The sequence below is a fragment of the Cygnus atratus genome, chromosome 19, assembly GCF_013377495.2.
Source record: "Cygnus atratus isolate AKBS03 ecotype Queensland, Australia chromosome 19, CAtr_DNAZoo_HiC_assembly, whole genome shotgun sequence".
Classification (NCBI taxonomy): Eukaryota; Metazoa; Chordata; class Aves; order Anseriformes; family Anatidae; genus Cygnus; species Cygnus atratus.
In genome coordinates, this window is record NC_066380.1 from 1,278,129 (window position 1) to 1,297,254 (window position 19,126).

The 19,126-nt window shown below is 50.2% G+C and overlaps 1 protein-coding gene across 4 annotated transcripts in view; it reads left to right on the forward strand.

The window, feature by feature from the left end:
- NR6A1 (nuclear receptor subfamily 6 group A member 1) overlaps positions 1–19,126 on the forward strand; it is an 81,514-nt gene that overhangs the window by 60,825 nt on the left and 1,563 nt on the right. For 3 of the 4 annotated variants that reach the window (XM_035555435.2, XM_050714646.1, XM_050714647.1), the window contains 7 exons: positions 3,239–3,469; positions 6,016–6,071; positions 8,328–8,485; positions 9,681–9,908; positions 10,561–10,815; positions 16,514–16,635; positions 18,886–19,038. In XM_035555435.2, the coding sequence (XP_035411328.1) occupies positions 3,239–3,469; positions 6,016–6,071; positions 8,328–8,485; positions 9,681–9,908; positions 10,561–10,815; positions 16,514–16,635; positions 18,886–19,038 (1,203 nt within the window). The remainder of the gene's footprint in view (positions 1–3,238; positions 3,470–6,015; positions 6,072–8,327; positions 8,486–9,680; positions 9,909–10,560; positions 10,816–16,513; positions 16,636–18,885; positions 19,039–19,126) is intronic. The other variant, XM_035555436.2, reaches the window with a different exon arrangement.

Sequence of the window (19,126 nt, forward strand, 5' to 3'; positions counted from 1 at the left end):
GGTTATTGTGGCAGTGGGGTCATTCACACTACCTCGCCGCTGCCCTGCTCGTGGGGAGATGGGCATCGCAGGGGAAGGGTCCTGTGCTCGGCCGCTTTAATCCTCCATGCTTCCTACGTTCTCTAGGCGACGGCCCCATTCTTCCAACAACAAAAAGCTGCGCCTGGAAATGAGCCCTCGTTTCAATGCCCCTCATCAGCCCGCAGCCTGTGCGGCGGGGGGACGCTGCCGGAGCGCGCCAGCCCGCGTCTGGCCATAGGCGAGAGGCGGCGGCTGGCTGACCCACGGCCTGCCCGCGGGCACGGGGCTGGGGGATGCGAGCACGGCCCCGGACCTGATTTATTGTGGCGGCGATGGGAGCAGGGGGCTGCTGAGCTCAGCCCTGCAGAGAGGGGTCTGCGGCCCCACGCTCATCCCCACCGCCTCCGCGGGTTTGCGGGAGCGTGAAAGGCGTTGATGGCGCAGCTCCCGACGAGGAGTCGTGCCCAGGCCTCCCTGGGCGAGGTGCTCGGCCAGCCCCAGCCCGGCCTGGGAAGCCTTCAGCAGCGTTCCTCGGGGCGCACACCTGAGGTGGGCCGGCCGGTGCAGCCGGGAGCGCGTCCCCGTGGCGGTGACACCGTGAGGGCTGCCTTAGCTGAAGTCTGTGTTGCCTTTCTTCAGGCCTTTGTTTTAGGATTCCGTAACAATTGCGGTGAAATTTGCAGAAAAATGCAAATTTGCATGCCGCACATTAGTAAATCTCTTAAAAAATTAATACCAATCGGTTGTGGTCACTGCTGGGTTTAAGCTGTGGAGAAAACTGCTCGTGAGTAAGAGGAGCTGGTTTGCGTTTGGGGCTGGCTTGTGTAACCGAAGGCTGGTTTCCTTTCTGCCCGATGTGCTTGGCTCGCTTCTTTCTATCGAGCTCGTATGTTCTGCAGTAGGAAGGAGCTACGCTGGTTTGTCACAGTGCTGAGGCTATACCAAGATCGGGGAGGACCTCAGTGTGACTTCTGTCTCCTGCCACTCCAAAACCCAGCAGACAAAAATATCTGTGGCCGGGAAAGCTCCTGGTCAGGCGTGACTGAGGAAGGCCCGGCGTCGTGCTGCAGGAAGCTCGAAGGAGAGCTCATGCTCTTTCCCTTCTCACCGCGCAGGTTTTTTGCTGCGCGGCACCTTCCCCAAGCACTGCCACGCGCTCCCCGCTGCCCTGTTCACTCGAACTGGCTGTGGTGGGAGCTCCTGGAGCGGGGAGGTTTCTGATCTGTGCTTTGAACCGTTGGCAGCGGCAGAGAAACTTGTGCGGGCAGTACAGCCGGGCCCCCCGGCCAGCTCCTGAAGGCCGCACACGCTGCTGACTGCGTGTGTGTGTCCAGGTGTGTGTGCAAACGCCGGGGGCAAGGCCTGAGGCTGGGTGGTGAAGCTGGGCTCCGGGTGCCTCAGGCTTGCAGCATCTGGCCCCAGGGAGCTCCAGAGAGCCATTGCCACCTCCTGGGGCCTGGGGGAGCTGCACTGTTCCTGCCCGGCAGATTGCGGTCAGGCCAAGAAATACCAGAAATGATCCGTCTGAGCCAGCACCCCCAGGAAGCACGCTGCGGCGAGAGACAGAAGCGTGGTTCCTCGAGTCCTGCTGTCAAAACCGCAGCGATGTCCTTTCTGCCCCTCGGTGCCTCTGCCTCGCCAGGCCAGCGTGACCGAGGCATCCCGCAACGACTGTCTGACGCTGGGGAGAGGCCAGGTGCCACGCCACAGGTCCGTGTGTACCCAGCACGCCCTCGAGCAGTGCCCGTCTCCTAAGCACAGCTCTGTTTGCCCCGATCAGCATTTCGTTGGGTTAAAACACGGGGGCAGAGGACGACGGAGCGTTGCTGGGTGTGAGGGGTTAACGTGCCTGGTGGTTAAACATCTGCTGCTGGAGAAGGCTTCTGGTGCGGAGGGCTGGCGTTATTTTAGGAGGGCTGACTTTTAATGTGAAGCAGGATTTAGGTCTCCCCGTGCAGATGCAAGATAATGAGACTACATCTAGGTTAACGAAGTCAGTTGCTTTAGCCATCATTTACTTTTTCCTTTCTGTTTGACATCCACGTCTGTGAAGATTACCGCGTGCTCGCAGAGGTTCTCGCTGAGCCGTGCATCATCCCTCTTCTGTCTCACAGGGGCTGTTAAAGCCGTAAGATACTGAATTTAATATGACAGCTCCTATTGCTGGGGGTCGTACAATTTACATGTTTTGTCATCCAAAGGCCTTCCAAAGGTTTGGAACAGGAAAAGTAAAATCAAGTCACAGCAGCTTAACCTTGTTGTCGTTCCTGTAGCAGCGTTCGCTCAGCTTGCGGACGCATGAACTGCGCAGCGAGGCTCTCCACGAGGTGGCCGCGTCCCCACGTCTCCCTGCCTGTCCTGTGTCCTGGCTGTACCCAGGGCCCCGTCCCGGCGCGTGGCGCAGCGCCCAGCCCCTGCCCGCCAGGCACCTTCACACCCGGCTGTGTCGGCTGGCGCAGGGCGCCGCAGCCCCTTTTTCCTCTCTGCTGGTCCCTGTGAAGCTCAGAAGGGGCTGCAGGGCAGAGCTGAGCTCTCAGGCCCGCTGGAAGGGTCCTGGCCCAGCTCTGGGGAAAGCCGTGGATGGAGCCCCCTGCTTTGGCGATGCATTACTGCTCTGCAGTGCTGTGCCCTGTGTCTGGACGAGTGTGACACGCTCGCCTCCGTCAAACCTGGCCTTACAGAAATGCAGGATTTCTTTCCTGGTGTGTGCCCGCAGCGGGTGCCGTTAACAGCAGCTATTGAGAGGAATGTTCAGGCAAAAAAAAAGATTGGGAATAAACTTCGGAGGCAGTGCAGCTTTCTTGTGCTCTGCTGGTGAGAAAATACAGCACCCATTTCTCTGACCACACACAGGCTGGTGCCGGGGAGGCTGCTCGGGGCTCGCTCTGCCCAGGTGGTGGGGAGCGATGTGCCCGAAGGCTGCTCGGGGAGCAAAGAAACTTCTGTGACACACGCAGGTAGCTGCGGTGGTGGGTGCAGGCTTGCACACGCACTCCTCACAGTCTAAAAAGCAACTCCTTTTCCAGACCGCTTTGAATTTCTGGTAAACAGTATGACTAAGAAAGAGGGTTTCTGTATGATCAACTGTGAAATGCGCTGCTTTGAGTAGGTTTTGATCTCTTTGGGCAGTGAAGGCAACTCCAGTCCCGTAGGGACAGGTCGGGTCACTTGGGGAAGCCGGATTGCTGACCACAGAGCCCTTTCCCTTCTCTTCCAGATGACCGGGTTGACCAGCGAACCTGCCTGATCTGCGGGGACAGAGCCACGGGTCTGCACTATGGGATCATCTCCTGCGAGGGCTGCAAGGGGTTTTTCAAAAGGAGCATTTGCAACAAGCGGGTTTACAGATGCAGCCGAGACAAGAACTGCGTCATGTCACGCAAGCAGCGCAACAGATGCCAGTACTGCCGGCTGCTCAAATGCCTCCAGATGGGGATGAACCGAAAAGGTAAAGAAACCTGAACTTTGGGTGCTGTATGTGCAGGCGTGAGCCACGCGGCCCAGCTGGTCTTTCTGGGACAGAATCCGCTTTTTCCCTCTCAGGCCGCCTAAATAACCAAAACTAAAATGAATCTTGTCCTGTCTTAAATCCGTTGGCTTGCCTCTGCCACCCCTGCTCCTGAGGGTTCAGGGCTGCCCGGGTTCGGTTGGTCTGTCTGAGAGCTGAGGCTTGCAGTTGCTGGCCTGCGACAAGTGCAAGTGGCCCTGGCTGCTGCCTGTTCCCAGCCGATGGCACGCAGCCCCCAGCGGAGCAGCTCCTGGGTTTGGGAGCACAGGAGCCGCTCGCCCCGGGCGCAAGGTCTCTCTCAAGGCCCGGGCCGGAGCTGTCCTGGGTTAGGGACAGCTGTGGCATGGTCCCCTGCGCGGCCGATGTACAGAGCTGGTGAAATGTTGTGGTGTCATCTTCCGGATGAGAAATCCTAAGTAGCTCAGAAATTAATAGCAAAAAATAGACTGGGATTTATTTCAGAGTTGTGTCTCTAGTTTTCACTCCAATCTTTTGACTTTTTAATCTGCAGAAAAAAGGTTGTTACCCTTTAAAAGCAGACGTTTCCTAGTTTAATGACGATAAGCTGAGTAGAAGCAGGGGCTGCTGTAGCACAGGGGCTGCTTGGGCTCAGGCTTCGATACAGAAGGACTGCTGCCCAGCCTCACAGACACAAGCATCGGGTCGCGTTTGTTAAACGTAGCTATCGATGCCTCGGATATCATAACTCATATGGAAGCCACCTGTCAAAAGCACTGAAACCTCCATAAATTCACTGCAGATCCACCAGGGTCTTTGTTACAAAACGCATCTCGGGGGTGAGATGGAAAGCTTATCTCCCGACTGCCTTGATTACAAATTTTCCTGGGGAATGTCGTTCGATGGGGGGTGCCTGCTGGTGCTCAGCAGCCCTCTGACGTGCGCGGGGCAGCGCCGCCATCTCCCGGCCGCCGCGCTGGCGCTCGGCCTGCTCCCGGTCAGCGGCGGTCCTCGCTGCAGCCCGAGCCTCCCGGGGGCAGGACGCAGCTCCTGAGGCCTCGTGGCTCTTTGCAAGTGCCTCGGGCTGGGCTTTTCCGAGCAGTTGGTGCGTGCGGTGGGGATTTGCAGCCACGGGTAAACACCTGCGGCGTTCGGTTCGCATCGCACAGACCTCCCGGACACGGAGCGCAGTCGGTGCGGAAGGCACAGGGTGCAGGACGAGCTCTGCCCAGGACGGCTGGGCGGCGAGCCCTGGGCAGGCTGGTGCTGCGTGCTGCTCCTCCTCGGTTCCTTGGCTTCTTTGCCCTGACAGGTACCAGGTTAAGGAGCATTTTCTTCAGTATTTTCTTGCCACTGTGCAAAAGTCATTGCATAAATGAGGTGCAAAGTTACTCCATAAGCAGGTATAAATACAGTTATTTAATTCACGTAAGGCATAGAGCTTAACATTTGGAAAAAGACCTGCTTTGAGGAGACTTTGGCTGCCCTGCCTGCCCTGCTGGCAGCTGCCTGCGGGCAGCCCCGGTGACGAGTGGGGCCCAGCCTGGCTCCTGCTGGTGTGTGCCGGAGCAGCGAGTGCGGCGCCAGCCCAGGTTTGGCCCCGCTGTAAAAGGTGCAGAAATACCCCAGAGGGAAACGCTCCGCGTCAGAAAGATGCTGCTGGACACCATGAGACTTGCCCGGTACGGGAATTTTTCCTTAAATTTTGTCCCGTTTTCTGTTTCTGGAGAGCCCCCCCCAGCCCTGAGTGCAGCGCGGGGGGGCAGCGGCGGCTGCAAGGTCATGGCGCAGCTGGGGAGAGCCTGCTGCCAAGTCTGCCCCGGCCCGCTGGGAACGAGATTGGGCCCTGATAAACACAGGGACCCGGCCCGCTGGGAATGAGATTGGGCCCTGATAAACATGGGGACCCGGGCCGGAGAGCAGGTCCCCTTCTGCAGGGCTGCTCCGAGGTCGGGGCTGGTGGGGAAGGGGCAGGTACAGGAGCAGCTCCAGCATCATCTCCTTAATTGGGCTTCGCTGAAGCTTTCTGGAAGTTGTTGAGAGAGGCTTAAAAATGCAGCTGCAGTATGGGGCGACGAGGCTGCTCTTCTGAAATGAAACTGCTGAGTTCAGGCCAGTAACTCAGATTTTAAACGGACACTTTGTGTGCAACCAGCTTGGTCAAATGTCTCCTCCGTTTCTGTGATAGCTTTAGGAGAGCTGACCCTCTGAAACAGCAGCAGGGGCGAGGTGCTTTATCTCTGTGTTGTCTCCAGCATCAGCGGTGTCTGTGCTGGTGCATTCTGGCTTGTGGTGGCCTCACCGGGCTGTGTGCTGTGGCGTTAGAAATGCCGCTGTTGGCTTTTCATTTTCTAGCAGACCTGCGCATTTGTTGAATTATTTGGTTGCTCTCCACGTGCCATCTCTCAAATTAATACAACGTTGTGATAAAGGACTGAGTATTCCTTCATAGGAATCTATTAGTAGGAACCTATTTTTTGATACCAAATAGTAGTGTTCCTTACCAAGATTTGTTTGTTTTCTTTCAGCAATCAGAGAGGATGGCATGCCAGGAGGCAGAAACAAAAGTATCGGACCTGTCCAGGTGAGCACATGCAGAAATGTCTCCAGGGTTCGCTTGCTCCTGTTCAGCTGACCTTGGCACACACCTCTGCATCAGCTGGGCTGCCCTCTGCTGTGGCAGGGGAAAGGCTGGCCATTTTCTGGTGGGAAGGCAAGTCCTGTCCATGGGAGGTGTGTTTTCCAAGTGCTCTCCTTGCCATTACTCCTGGTTCTAGCTGCTGGGAGCCGGAGTCATGAGCAGCGCGCCCTGGGGTGGGGAGGAGACACCGAGCTGAGCGCCTTTGGGAGCGGGCTGGGGCGGTGCTGGTGCCGCGGTGCTGGGGAGCAGCAGGGGCTGGGCTGGGGCCGGCGCTGCTCTGGCAGAGCCTCCCAGCCCTGCCCGTGCCTCCTGCCAGCCTGGTGGGGATTTGGCTCCCCAGCTGGTAGAGATGCATGTCACGAACAGTAGGTTTGTAAATAAAGCGCGGCTCCGCTTGTCTGCCGGGAGAGGACGCGTCACAGCCCCGGGGGACTGCTGCAGGTGCTTGCACGAACACCCTGGGATCCCTGGGCTGCTGCTTGAGCCAGCGCAGCCGCCTGCCCTTTGTGAGCAGCACGAGGACCTCAATCCCTCCAAAGCTCCCAGTAAATCTTGCAGGCTGTGTGCTGCAATTTCTTAAGTTGTTGCAAGTGGGGCTCCCAGTAAATGTCTCAGTGATTGATGGTGCAGCTTGTCTGGAGATGTCTTGTAAAACGCGAGGTAATTCAGCACAGCAGCTTGTACTGCACGCGTGAGAAATGATGGCTGTTTCCAGCTTGCTTCTAGAAAAGTGGCCTTTAAAAAGTTTACTGTTTATTTTAATAAAACAGAAAGAATACTGAAAGCATTTTTGTGACAGCGCGCCTATGAAAATGCTGTGTACCCCAGCGCAGAATGGCAGACATGAAGAGCCAGGGGCCAGGCAGCTCAGGTCCTCCGTGACTGACCAAGAAGAAAACAAGAATTAGGCAGTGCGGCCCTGCTGACAGCATCAGGAGAGAGACAGCTCAAATAAATAAATAAAAATCCCTTAGAAATGATACAGCATTTCCTGCTCTTTGCAAACATTGTGTTTACAACCACATTGGTTACTAATTCCTAATCCCATGTGGGTCTGTCAAGAAGAAACATTTATTTCTGGCTTGGTGACTGAATTTTTGCTGCCTCCGAATAATGCAGCTCTAGTAAAGGAGCAGCCTTGGCTAGGCAGCACGGGCCCTTGCTCACCTGAGGCTTGTGTGGTTGGTCAGTGCAGGCCCACAGGTGATGCCGTCAGCTCAATTTCCTGGGCAAAGACAATTTAATTATTGCACTCCTCACGTTTTTTACCTGGGTAAGCCTGGTAGGCTTTTCTGACAATTTTGCAAGACTGGAATAAACTCTTTAAGCAATGTTTGAACGTCATTTTCAAGAGCCTGAGTTCACTGCACTGTCTTGCAGAGTGCTAATTTGACGTCTTTCCATGTTCTGTGACAGCCATGCTAAGGTACTCACGCACAATAAAAAAAAAGAAAAAGCCAAAACCTGTGTTGCATATTCATCACTACTGATGCAAGTCTTCTCCAGGAGCGTAGCCAGCTCCTTGAACCTTCCTACTTCTGGTCTCTCCAGTATCCTGTAGCAGTGAATTCCATTATTTTTTTTTTAGTCCATTTTAGTTTCATAAATTTTACTCTCTAATACTTATTTTAAGTATTAGGTGCTTGATGACTTCTTTAGGTGCAACCTGGGGAAAAAGCTGTGAACAGCGATTCCCTATGAGCAGTTTCCTGACTAATTCAGATACACCACAGTGCCTCTGTCAATGGCTCTGGCAAACCAGAGCCTGCCCCACCTGCTGATGGCCTTTTACCTCTGCTCAGTACTGAGTGGTGCTTTCAGGGGACTGGCCCCAACTGCTCCCCATTTTTTCACTGTGTGACCCAGCTGATTTATGGCTCGTTGCTCTGTGCGTATTTGACATCATCTTTTCATGTGTCCATTCCTGTCTACTCTGTTATCAGCACTTGAGTTGTACTGCTGGAGCTGAAGGTCACCATGATTAGCTGTAAATAGAATTTTTCATGTATGTTGTTAAATGTAAAGGGAGAGTGTGGTATTTCTCGGGACAGTGAAGCATTTCTGCTAGCGCGGGTCGGTTCCAGCCCTGTTTGATGTGGCAGGACGGTCAAGGTGTTTGCGTATGGAAACTCTGCCGTGTTTCTCTCCTCAGTGGAAGTAGCAGCTTGGCACTAACTGTAATAATCTTATGTCTGAAAGATATCGGAGGAAGAGATTGAAAGAATTATGTCTGGACAAGAATTTGAGGGAGAGGCAAACATGTCATGGAGCAACAACGGAGACAGCGACCACAGTTCCCCTGGAAATGGAGTTTCTGAGAGCAACCAGCCTTCACCTGTTTCTACTCCATCTTCAAGGTGGGAATTACCTCTGGAAGAGTTTCATGTTACAATAATTTTGACTGTATTTCCCCGAGTGATACTTGGGATCAATGTAGGAAAAATTACCCTGGAAGTACCTCCTCGTGTAAGCTGAACATACTGCACGTTTACTGCACATTCTTACATCTCTAAACGCGCTTTTAGAAAGACAGCCACTGGACTGGAAATAATTGAGAGGTGAAATGCTAATGATTAAATGAAAAAAGAAGGCAATGTTGAGTTAACGTTCTGATATTTGAAATAGAGTTCTTAATTTGTATTGATTTTTCCCCCTGCAGATCATGGAAACCTGGTTAGCTCTCAATGTTTGTTCTATATAAGCTCTTATTCTCCACTGTGCTCAGATTTTGAAAATAAATGAACTCCATTTAGGTTACTAATTGGTGGTGTTATATTGTCAGTTACTGTTAGTGCTGGCCACCTGATTCAGCATTTGATTGTAAACACGGCAAGCATCTCGGGCTTGCAGTCCATCTGCTTTCGGTTGCATTGTAAGCTAGGAGGTATTTGTGTTCACCGGCTGTGTAAACTGCTTAATTTACAGTCCTAAATTCTGGCCCTTTAAGAAAGCAGGAGTGGAAATGCTTGCTGCAGTCAGCTCTCTGTGCTGCGCTCAGAATGGCTGCTCGGCAGCAGTGCCCAGTGCTTCGCTAAATGGATCTAGCTGGAGTCAGGTGCAACGCGAGGCGAGTGCGAGGCACCTCTCTGCACGCTCTGGTATTTCCAGTGTAGGATTTAAACACAAAGGGATCTCTTCTCCTTCTCTTCTCTTCTCCTTCTCTTCTCCTTCTCTTCTCCTTCTCTTCTCCTTCTCTTCTCCTTCTCTTCTCCTTCTCTTCTCCTTCTCTTCTCCTTCTCTTCTCCTTCTCTTCTCCTTCTCTTCTCCTTCTCTTCTCCTTCTCTTCTCCTTCTCTTCTCCTTCTCTTCTCCTTCTCTTCTCCTTCTCTTCTCCTTCTCTTCTCCTTCTCTTCTCCTTCTCTTCTCCTTCTCTTCTCCTTCTCTTCTCCTTCTCTTCTCCTTCTCTTCTCCTTCTCCTCTCCTCTCCTCTCCTCTCCTCTCCTCTCCTCTCCTTTTTCATTTTTTTCAACATTTCTGATGGAGCTGGATTTTTAACATTTTAATGAATTGTGTGGAATTCTTCTAGTATATTAAAAAGCTTTTCCTTTTCCAGTAGGTCTGTGGAGCTGAATGGATTCGCTGCACTCAGGGATCAGTATATTGGGACGCCAGTGTCCATGCACTATCAGTACCTCCCGCACCTTTTTAGCTATTCTGCTCACTCGGCTCTGATGCCCCCGCAAGCGCGCAGTCTGGACCCCCAGTCGCACAGCCTGATCAATCAGCTGGTGTCAGCGGAGGACTTGGAGCCGCTCGGCACTCCGATGCTCATTGAAGACGGGTGAGTGTGCGCAGCGTGGCGGAGGGGGCAGCCCCGAGCTCCACGTTTCAGCTTGTCCTTCAGTAAGCTGCCCGTGTGTGCGCACGCCTGCAGCTCGTGCTGTGCAGGGTGCTGGGGGCACGGGGAGCCGGGTGTGATCTCGCAGCCCTGATGGCACGGGGAACAGCGCCTGGGGAGCAGCTGCAGCCACAGTGCAAGCAGCAAACCAGAGCGTGTCCCATGGCTGGGCTGTGCCCTGGGCTGGGGCTGGGGTGCACAGACCTTGGCGGGGTGCCTCGGGCTGCGTGTGCCAGGCTGAGCCTGCACGGGAGCAGGGTTTGATGGTTTCAGCCCCGAGCCGTGCAGAAGGGCTGGTGATAAGCCCTATAGCTGGAAAAACACACGTGGCTGGAATAAAGCCGGGTGGTCAGCCTGCTGGGGCCGAGCTGCCCCCTGCCCCGGGAGAGCCCCTGCTGCCGGGGTGGCTCCCCCAGCCCCCGGCAGGCTCTGGCAATCGCTGCTCCCGCCGCCAGGTGACACTCTGGGCACCGGCATGCCGGGCGCTCGCACGCCAATTCCGGTGACATTTTCCTTGCTCTTCAAGTGCCTTGTCAGATTATGTCATTCAATGTTTTTAATTATTTCTATGCCTTCATATTAACTGTGCCTGCAGGTATAAAGTGACTCAGGCAGAGCTGTTTGCATTGTTGTGTCGTCTGGCGGATGAATTGCTTTTCAGGCAGATTGCTTGGATCAAGAAGCTGCCGTTCTTCTGTGAACTCTCGATCAAGGACTATACCTGCCTGCTCAGCTCCACCTGGCAGGAGCTGATCCTGCTTTCCTCCCTGACTGTTTACAGCAAGCAGATCTTTGGTGACCTCGCGGATGTCACCTCCAAGTACTCTCCCTCTGATGATGAGCTGCACAGGTGAGGCGCTGGGCCAAGCCCCAGGAGAGGGAGCGTGATGTGGTGATGGGGGAGCAGGCAGGGAGCAGGGTGGCCAGGTGCCTCTTCCCTACCCCACCACCCCTGTGGGGACAGGCTGCTTCGCCTGCTGCTGCCGCCTTTCTGTTTTCAAGGAAAGGTTATTCCATGCTGAAAACAAATGCCTGAGACTTCATATGTGACAGGGGCCGTGGCTAGTCAGTGCTGAGTAAAGCCTGCATTTTCAGGGCGGTGTATCATGCTGTCTGAAGTTTCCTTTTGGTCGTGCTTTTGGAGTGGATGTCCCCGGAGCAGGGTGGGCACACGCTGTTCTGGCTCATGCTTGCACTCCTTAGGTCCAAATGCCTTAGGAAGAGCCACTTATGTGCCCCAGGAAACCTTTTAAAAATCTGCATTTAGGGAGGCAGCAGATTCACTAAATGTGACAATCTATTACATCGAAAAAGTGGGTGCACATTTATGCATCTTCTCTGCAGGCTTCATTCAAATGATCCTGTGAGATTGTATTTATAAAACCAGCAGGTTTTAATTTGTGAGAATCACAGGCTTGTTTTCTGGGGCTGATGAGGACCAAGAGCTCGCATAGACTCAGTGTTTCTGAAAATTATACCTCAGACTTAAAACGTATATGCTAGCAGTTCTAACAGGTAGAAGATAAGTGGTGTTTAGCTGTGCAAACATTTTTAGGAAACCTGATTGAGTCTCATGTATTTGGATCCGAAGGGTAATTTCCATTTAAGTAGTCTCTTTTTAAAATATAGTTTTATTTAACTTGAAGTGTTTGTCCTTCTCACTCGCATCCCCGTTAATTTTATACAGAATTAGGGTTTCAATTTCAGCCTCTCTTAATGGTGACTTGTCTTAGAATTCCTCTAAATTTTCAAACTGACTGACTTACCTGGGTCCTCAAACTGTGGAGAGACAGCTGAAGGTAAATCATGTTTGGAAGTATTCATTTGGAATTGTGCACAGAAAAAGGGCAAGACTTGTAATACATTTCAGTCTGATCCCGTGATATCAGTTTGTGTTTTCTATTGAGACTGATAGTTTTGTTTCTGTCTGGTCTCTGTGGCTTCGTGCAGCTCAAAAACACTTGCATTCTATGTTTCTCAGTGAGTAGCCCGTTTCTTCCTATTTTTTCCTGAGCTTTCTCTATATCCTTCTTTAAGAATTTTCAGTACATTTTAAAAGTATATTTTTTTTCTAATTTCTTTGATAAAAGCTGATGAAGTTGATAAAATCAAGCTGCAAATAAGGGGAAAAAAAATCTGTGGATGTAGTCCGTTTCTCGTTTTTTTTGTTTTTTAAACTAACAGCAGCACTAACAGAAGGGTTCCCTCCTGTCCTGAGCAGATAGCTCAGAGGCTTCCCAGCTGTTGGAGGAGAAAACAGGTACTGGTTAGATCGTTTCGAGGATGGTTCTCCTGTAGCAAGGCTGTCTTCCTCCAGCACAGCTCCGCAAGCTGCCTTTACCATGGAGAGAGTAAAACTAACTAATCTGACACTTTGGGTAACCCTGAGATACAGAACAGAAGGTCTTCTTTAAAAATCACTTGGGCCAGTGGAACGATTGTTCACAAAGCTGGTCATCGTTAGTATCAAAGTCTTCATTATTAATTGCTATTTCAGTGTTTTGATTGCATAAATTTAAAGATGTTGCAACTTAGCTGTTGTTTTTTTTTCCGTAGTCTGTACTATCTGATGTTCTGAGGAACCTGCCTTTCATTTATCATTTTGGCCAGGGTGATGGGTTTTTGTGTCCTTTTCTTTTTTTTCCCTATTTTCCCTTTCTCTCCTTTCTCTCTCTTCTGTAGTCTTGGTGCCAGACAGGTCCTTCTTTCGGTAGCAGACTAAACTGCTGCCCACCCTCTGACGTTTGCCCTGTTTGTGCTCTGCCTCGATAGACGTGGCAGTTCTGCAAGAGTCCGCAGGGGATCTGAGTGTTTGGGGAGCAGAGATTTAAAACACTTCTGTGCGCTCGGTCATCCCAGCACCTAGCAGTTCCACGCGGTTCCTTTGTGAACCTCTCTCACAACCCGAGGGGCTGACTCGGCGGTGGCCACGAGGAGGCGAGGACTGGCCCCAGGTGCCTCATTTCCTGGGGCAGGTCCCTGCGCCCGGCCCAGCCATTCATCCCGCATCTGGTGCCGCTCCTGCGAGGAGCAGCGAGGGTCACAGAAAGACACAATACCACTTGTTCCTGTATTCAGCCTTCCCTTTGTTCGTGCTGTCCTGGTCGGAGCCTCTAAAGAGAAGTGTGCGTTTCATTTTGGGGTTGTGATAAATATGAGCGAGAGGTAAGAAAATCAGACAAAGGAGGAATCCTCGCCCTTCAGAAACGGGCAATTCAAAGCCGGTAGCCTCAAAAGTCCTTCAGAGCAGATCTGTGCACATGGATGAAAATAGGTGTGCTTGGGAGTGCGACGTTTCTGTAGTCTCTTCTCCTGATTTAGCTTTTCAAGTATTAATTGTCATTAGGGAAAATGGGAAAATGTGCACCAAAAAGCCATTTAGCGGGAAGCTGCACAGATGAGGGATCTGAGCTGTGCCCTTTCAGTCTCAGCTGTCGCTGTGGTGGCTGCCCCCAGCGTAACTGTGTGCGGCGGTGGGATCCATGCTCATGAAAGAGCTGTTTCCTTCAGGTTTGTAAGGGGACTCAGAAGGAGAGGTTTTTCTTGAAGAACCTCAGTTTCCTTGAATTCTGGTGTTGGTTGATTATTACAAACTGAAGGCTGGTCTTACAGCCAATTGGAAAAATTAATTTAAGCAGTGCTAGTCTGGCTTTTTGGGGTAAATTTCAGTCTCATTTATAGAATGCCAGGAGCAATGTTAATGCTTAGGTGGGTGACAAATGAACATATGGGATGAGCTCCTGTGTTTTAATCACTTCTAACAATGGGCTGAATGTTCTCGTGGCCTGCTGGATCAAATGTTTTCTTTTATTGTGCTGTTTTTCCGTAGATGACTATGAAATGAATAGATTCGTGACCTCCCCCAGCACTCTCCTGATACCGCTTCCCTTCCCCCTCTCCCCAGCTGATCCTGATAACCCATAGCCAGAAACTCGCCTGGTGTAAACTGCGAGGAAAAGTGTGTGGAGGAGTCAGTCCTCAGGAAGAAATAGGGCTGTGAAAAACAGAACAGCTTTGTTTGAAAGGGGGAGGAAAGTATGCACAGAAAAGTAAGACAGTTCAACTGCAGGAATGAGAGAAGAGCTCTCCTGGATTTATGAAGTGATGAGTGGCTGGTAAAAATGTGCACGCTCTAAAAACAATTAAACCCAACAGACGACTGAGTGGTCTTTGTGCTCATTAACTTCTTGAGCTTTGCAATCTTGCACCTGCAAGATTTTTAATGTTAACTTGAGAGCAAGGAAACTTGTACAACTTTAGATTAGCCGACAAGGCTTTCATCACTTACAATATTACTTTCCTGAAGAAATGACCTGAAGTTCAGATAGCTTGTTTTCACTTCTCTGAGGCCAAACTCCACCATGCATTTTACAAATAACTTTGAAGTAAACAAACATACATGCCAAAATAAGGTGTTATTCAGTGAAAAGGGTTCTATTTTCGTTCTATTCAGAGATGGCTTTCTGGTTGTGCTCTTATTCTTTGTGCTGTACAATGCCAGAGCGCAGCTGAAGCTTGCCTAAACACTTCTGTCCCACTTCTCAGGATTTATGCAATATATGGTTTCTTTGAAACCGGTGGTATCGCAGTGAGAGGCGCTCAGGAGAGGCTGGTACTGGCCATTTGCACACATGGGACATTGCCTGCAGGCACCGGGAGCTGCTCTGTGCCCTTCAGGTTCTGCCTCTGCCTTAAGTCACCTCTGTTGTGCTGGCGTGCAGGCAGGGCCTGGCTCCTGCGGGAGCCCAGCACTCACACCAGCATGGGGATTTTGTTCTGCACCCATACAATCTCCATCAGTCGATTTCCCAGGGGATTCTGAGGGGCTGCCTTCCCGTGCATCAGGGTGCCCTCTCCCACCCCTCCCGTCAGCTCCTGGCTTCTCCCGGCGAGGGTGGGAGCTCGGGGAGAAGCCTGCAGCTTGTTTTCAACAAGCCTCCCGTGCCTGAGGCTGATGGTTTTCTCGGAAGCATCTCATCCCCCTCCTGTTTCTGAAACTTCTTAGATGTCTGTTATCGTGCGTTTAGCATCGGACTCCCACGCTGGCCTCTAATCTCCTGTTCACCTGCCTGCTTTGAGTGAGCCCACGCCGTTCTGCCTGACAAACAGCCCGGCTCCCTCGCTGCGTATCGCAGCGTGGCCGAGCACCGAGCTCTCCGTATACAGACGACGCACATTCAGAAATGAGTGCGCCTTGTACCCGGTGAGAATTTCCCCTGGGCTTGTGCAAAGGGTGGCTCCAGGTCCCAGCAGCGGACCTGTGACAGTCCTCGCTAGCAGCAGTGGGTTTTTGATTGGATCTTGATACGCATTGATAAGGTGGAATGAAACCTGCACATCCTATTTGAGGGGCAGGTTTTAGAAGCAAATAGCATGTCTTACTTAGACCCTTAGGCATTGCATCTGTGACCTGGAGTTTCACTCACTTTAACAAGGATTATTTGTGCTTCTGTGCATGTTTGTATTTGCGGAAAAGCTCCCAGCCTTACCGTGGTGTCTCACTTCAGGAAGCTCTCAGTCGACAAAGGTTAGCAAACCATAACACACAGGCAATAAATGGGGTTGTGTGGAAGTCCGGAATCCTTATCAGTCACTCGTGGGAATTTTAGGGAGGTGATGGAGGTGATCTTCCTCACCTGTCCATTAGATAATTGAAGGGTGCCACTGTTGTGCATGGGGCAGTGTCATTCTTTGGTATATAAATAATGCTAACTCAAATAGCAGTATATAGGTAAAAGAAACTGTAGGCACTTCTGCTATTGGCAACAGGAGGTGGTTCCTGTGCAGCAGGGTCTGGTGTCCATATTCCCACGGCCCTGCACCACTGATGCAGCTGTGTTTTGGTGCTGCTCTGTTCATGTTGAAAAGCCCTGGGCAGAGCCAAAGCTTGCTAATTGCATTGATTTTGTAAGAAAAGGATAAAATTAATGTAGCAGCTCTGTGAAACGGAGGGTTTTGTTTAAAAAAAAAAGAAAAAGAAAAAAGCCAATAAGTTGGGTGTCAGGTTAGATGTCTGTTGCAGAGAACTTGTGTTCCTCTGTAACGTGCTGTACAACAGTACCGAGCCTAAATCCCCCAGGTTGGATGTGCGGTATTGTCCAGCCGTATGGGACACCAGCACACCTTGCAGGATGCTTCAGTATTTCTGCTGGCCACTCGCAGGGATAAATTCGGTTGCTGCAGGTGGCAGGAAATACAAATTGAAGAAAGGTGCCTGCCCAGTGAGGTGAGAAGGCACTATCCTGATGGAAAGCTGGGGAAATAGAAGTGTAGAGAGGCAAAGCAGTGTGCCTACAAGCACACAAGAAGTTATTGTGCATTTCTGGCTCTGTCAAACCTTAATCTCTGTCAGAACAGGCTGATGATGAACTGAAACACTTGCTTCTACTTCAACTTAATAGTCCCAGCAGACTTGAAGCAGTTTTGACAAAGATTTTTTGAATTCCACTTCAAAATTTTAAAATCTCTGAAGTTATTTTAATAATCTTCTTACCTTTCTTATGTGGACTGTGTCCTGAATGCGCTGATGTATGATCTCTGTCCTCCAGATTCAGTGAAGAGGGGATGGAGGTGATGGAGCGGTTGATCTACCTCTTTCGCAAATTTAACCAGTTGAAGGTCAGCAACGAGGAGTATGCATGCATGAAAGCCATTAACTTTCTAAACCAAGGTGAGTCAATGAAGAGGAGGAATCAGTCCTGCCGGAGAAATTGTCTGAAACAATCTGAACAGTCTTTGCTTCCCTGATGAAAAAGGGGAGGAAGGGATCTGAAACCCAGGGACAGATGTGGGCTCTGGAAGCTCTGCCATTGTACAGACAATGCGCCACAGTGTCATAGATACCTGCCTGAGGAAGTTCTGGAAGTGAATGAATTCATTTGCTTAGTCATTTGTATCGCCTTCAGATGTAGACACTGAAGACAGTACGTGTGCCATTTTACATATGTAGCAACTGGGCCAGTATCAGAGTAAGACCATAGCAGAGAGACTGGCGAAACTTCCCTAGAGGACATTTGGGTGACCCATTACTTACCAACTGCTAATGAACTTTTCACCAGGCAAGGATCTGTCATCTGAAAGTATCAGTGGTTTAGGTAGCCCTTTAGGCAATTAACTAAATGATTCTTTTAAAACAGTTAATTCACGTGATTTTTTTTCCAAAGTGAGTATTGATTATTTGCATGACGAGCTTTCACAGATTCCCAACTGAAAAATGTATTTGTTCATTTTTCTGCTGGAAAGGGTGGCTTTGTAAAACTTGATTTTCCCTGTTTTTTTTTTTTTTTTTTTTTTTTTTTTTATAGAGCTTTTCTGATTCTGTAAAATATTTACCTTCAGGATTTATGCTTAGGTCACCTAGCTGGCTTCCTGCTATTTAGATTCTTCATCAATATATTTTCCTGTGCCTAATGCTACCCCTTTAAAATGGAAAGTATTCACGAATGAAGTATTTATGTGCAAGCAATGAATTCCGCCTAATAAGGAGCTGTATCCTCCTGTTGATTAACCACTCTATTAAAGCTGGCTGTCCAAAACGTTGCAAGACCCTTGACATTTCAAAATCTTGAATAAAGTCAGTGCAAAATGAACTGCAGATTAATTCTTCAATGAGTGAGGAAATCCTGGTCATTTCCTAACAAATGCAGTGGGCTGAAATAGTTTGGAATCGATAGGTTTGTTGTGATTCCCTTTACAGTAGTTGCTTGTCGTAATTACACATCCGTGGAGCCTCTTGGGACGTTTCTTTATGTTGTGTGTGCGTAAATGAAGAAAACCGTGGAGAGGCAAATGCTTAATAGATGGTGTTGAGCTGTAATTTTGGAAATAAATGTCCCCAGAGTCTTTCTGTACTGTGAAAGATAGTTGCAGTCTGTAAAAATGTGCTGAAAACTCCCTCCTCCCCCACTCGTTTTCACCAGGAGATAGTGCTGACGCTTCAATGTGTGCCCGGGCTGAGATCCGGTTTGCTTCCCTGGGCAGTTTCCTGACACTGGATAATGCACTTCTTTAGCTGTCTCCATTGTTTTCCGAAATGTATTTTCATTAACTTCCTGCCTCCTTTTATTTTTAGTTGAAGTTTGCAATTTTTTATGTGAAATACCTGAAAATTATTTTTAAAAGTCAGCTCTTGGGCAGCAGATCAATGCCTCTTCCGTCACATTGTTGTACAGGAGCGAGCCGCAGCGAGGGTTGTGCAGTTCCCGTGCTCCGGCCATGCTGGATCCCTCCCAGGACACCCAGCAGCATGCGAATGTCATTGATCATGCTGAAAGGTGGCAGGGGGACTTCCTGCCCTGTTGATGGCTTGGAAATGTCCATTTTTCCTTTGTGTACATTGCCTGACACTGGTAAAGCTAAATTTTAAAACAAGAGCTTGACCAGGTTATAAATGATATAACATAATTCGTAAGCAAATGGGGAGAAATGCGACGATACCTGGAGTTACAGAGTTGACCGCTTTCCTCAGCCAGATGGTACAGCTAAAATCATGATACAGCTAAAATCACCGTGTTTCTGTCTGAGGAAGTATTACAGCGAATCCACTGTGAGGAGTAAACCTTGACACACAGCTGCCTTACAAAAGGCAGTCAGGGATTGCAGGTCTGGAGCTGTTACCTGCGAGAGAGTTCACTAAGCTCTGCAGATGAGCAGCTCAGGACTTGGGCTGTTCTCATCCGTGTCTTTTGTGGAAGGAAGTCTTGCACCTGGACACCCTGGGGGTGCAGGCATACCAGGAGAGGAGTGAGATCTTAGTCTCTGGGTAACTAGACATGTGAAGTCAGCCTCCAAAACAGTGACCCAGCTTAGAGTTTTAGAAATCAGTCTGTCCTTCCTGAAGAGATGGCAGTAAGTGTGAATCTGCTGTTGTTCTCAGATGGTTTCCTCGTGTTTTCATTACTCTAATCACATGCTCTTTCAGACATTAGGGGTCTGACTAACGCGTCCCAGCTGGAGCAGCTGAACAAGCGGTACTGGTATGTCTGCCAGGATTTCACAGAGTACAAATACCCCCATCAGCCCAACCGTTTTCCGGATTTAATGATGTGTTTGCCAGAGATACGATATATAGCAGGTAACTTTTTGAGCTCTTCTCCCACCACGCTCATGTGCAAATTATGAAATCCTCTTTTAAAAGAAAGTTAATCTATGAGAATGAAAAT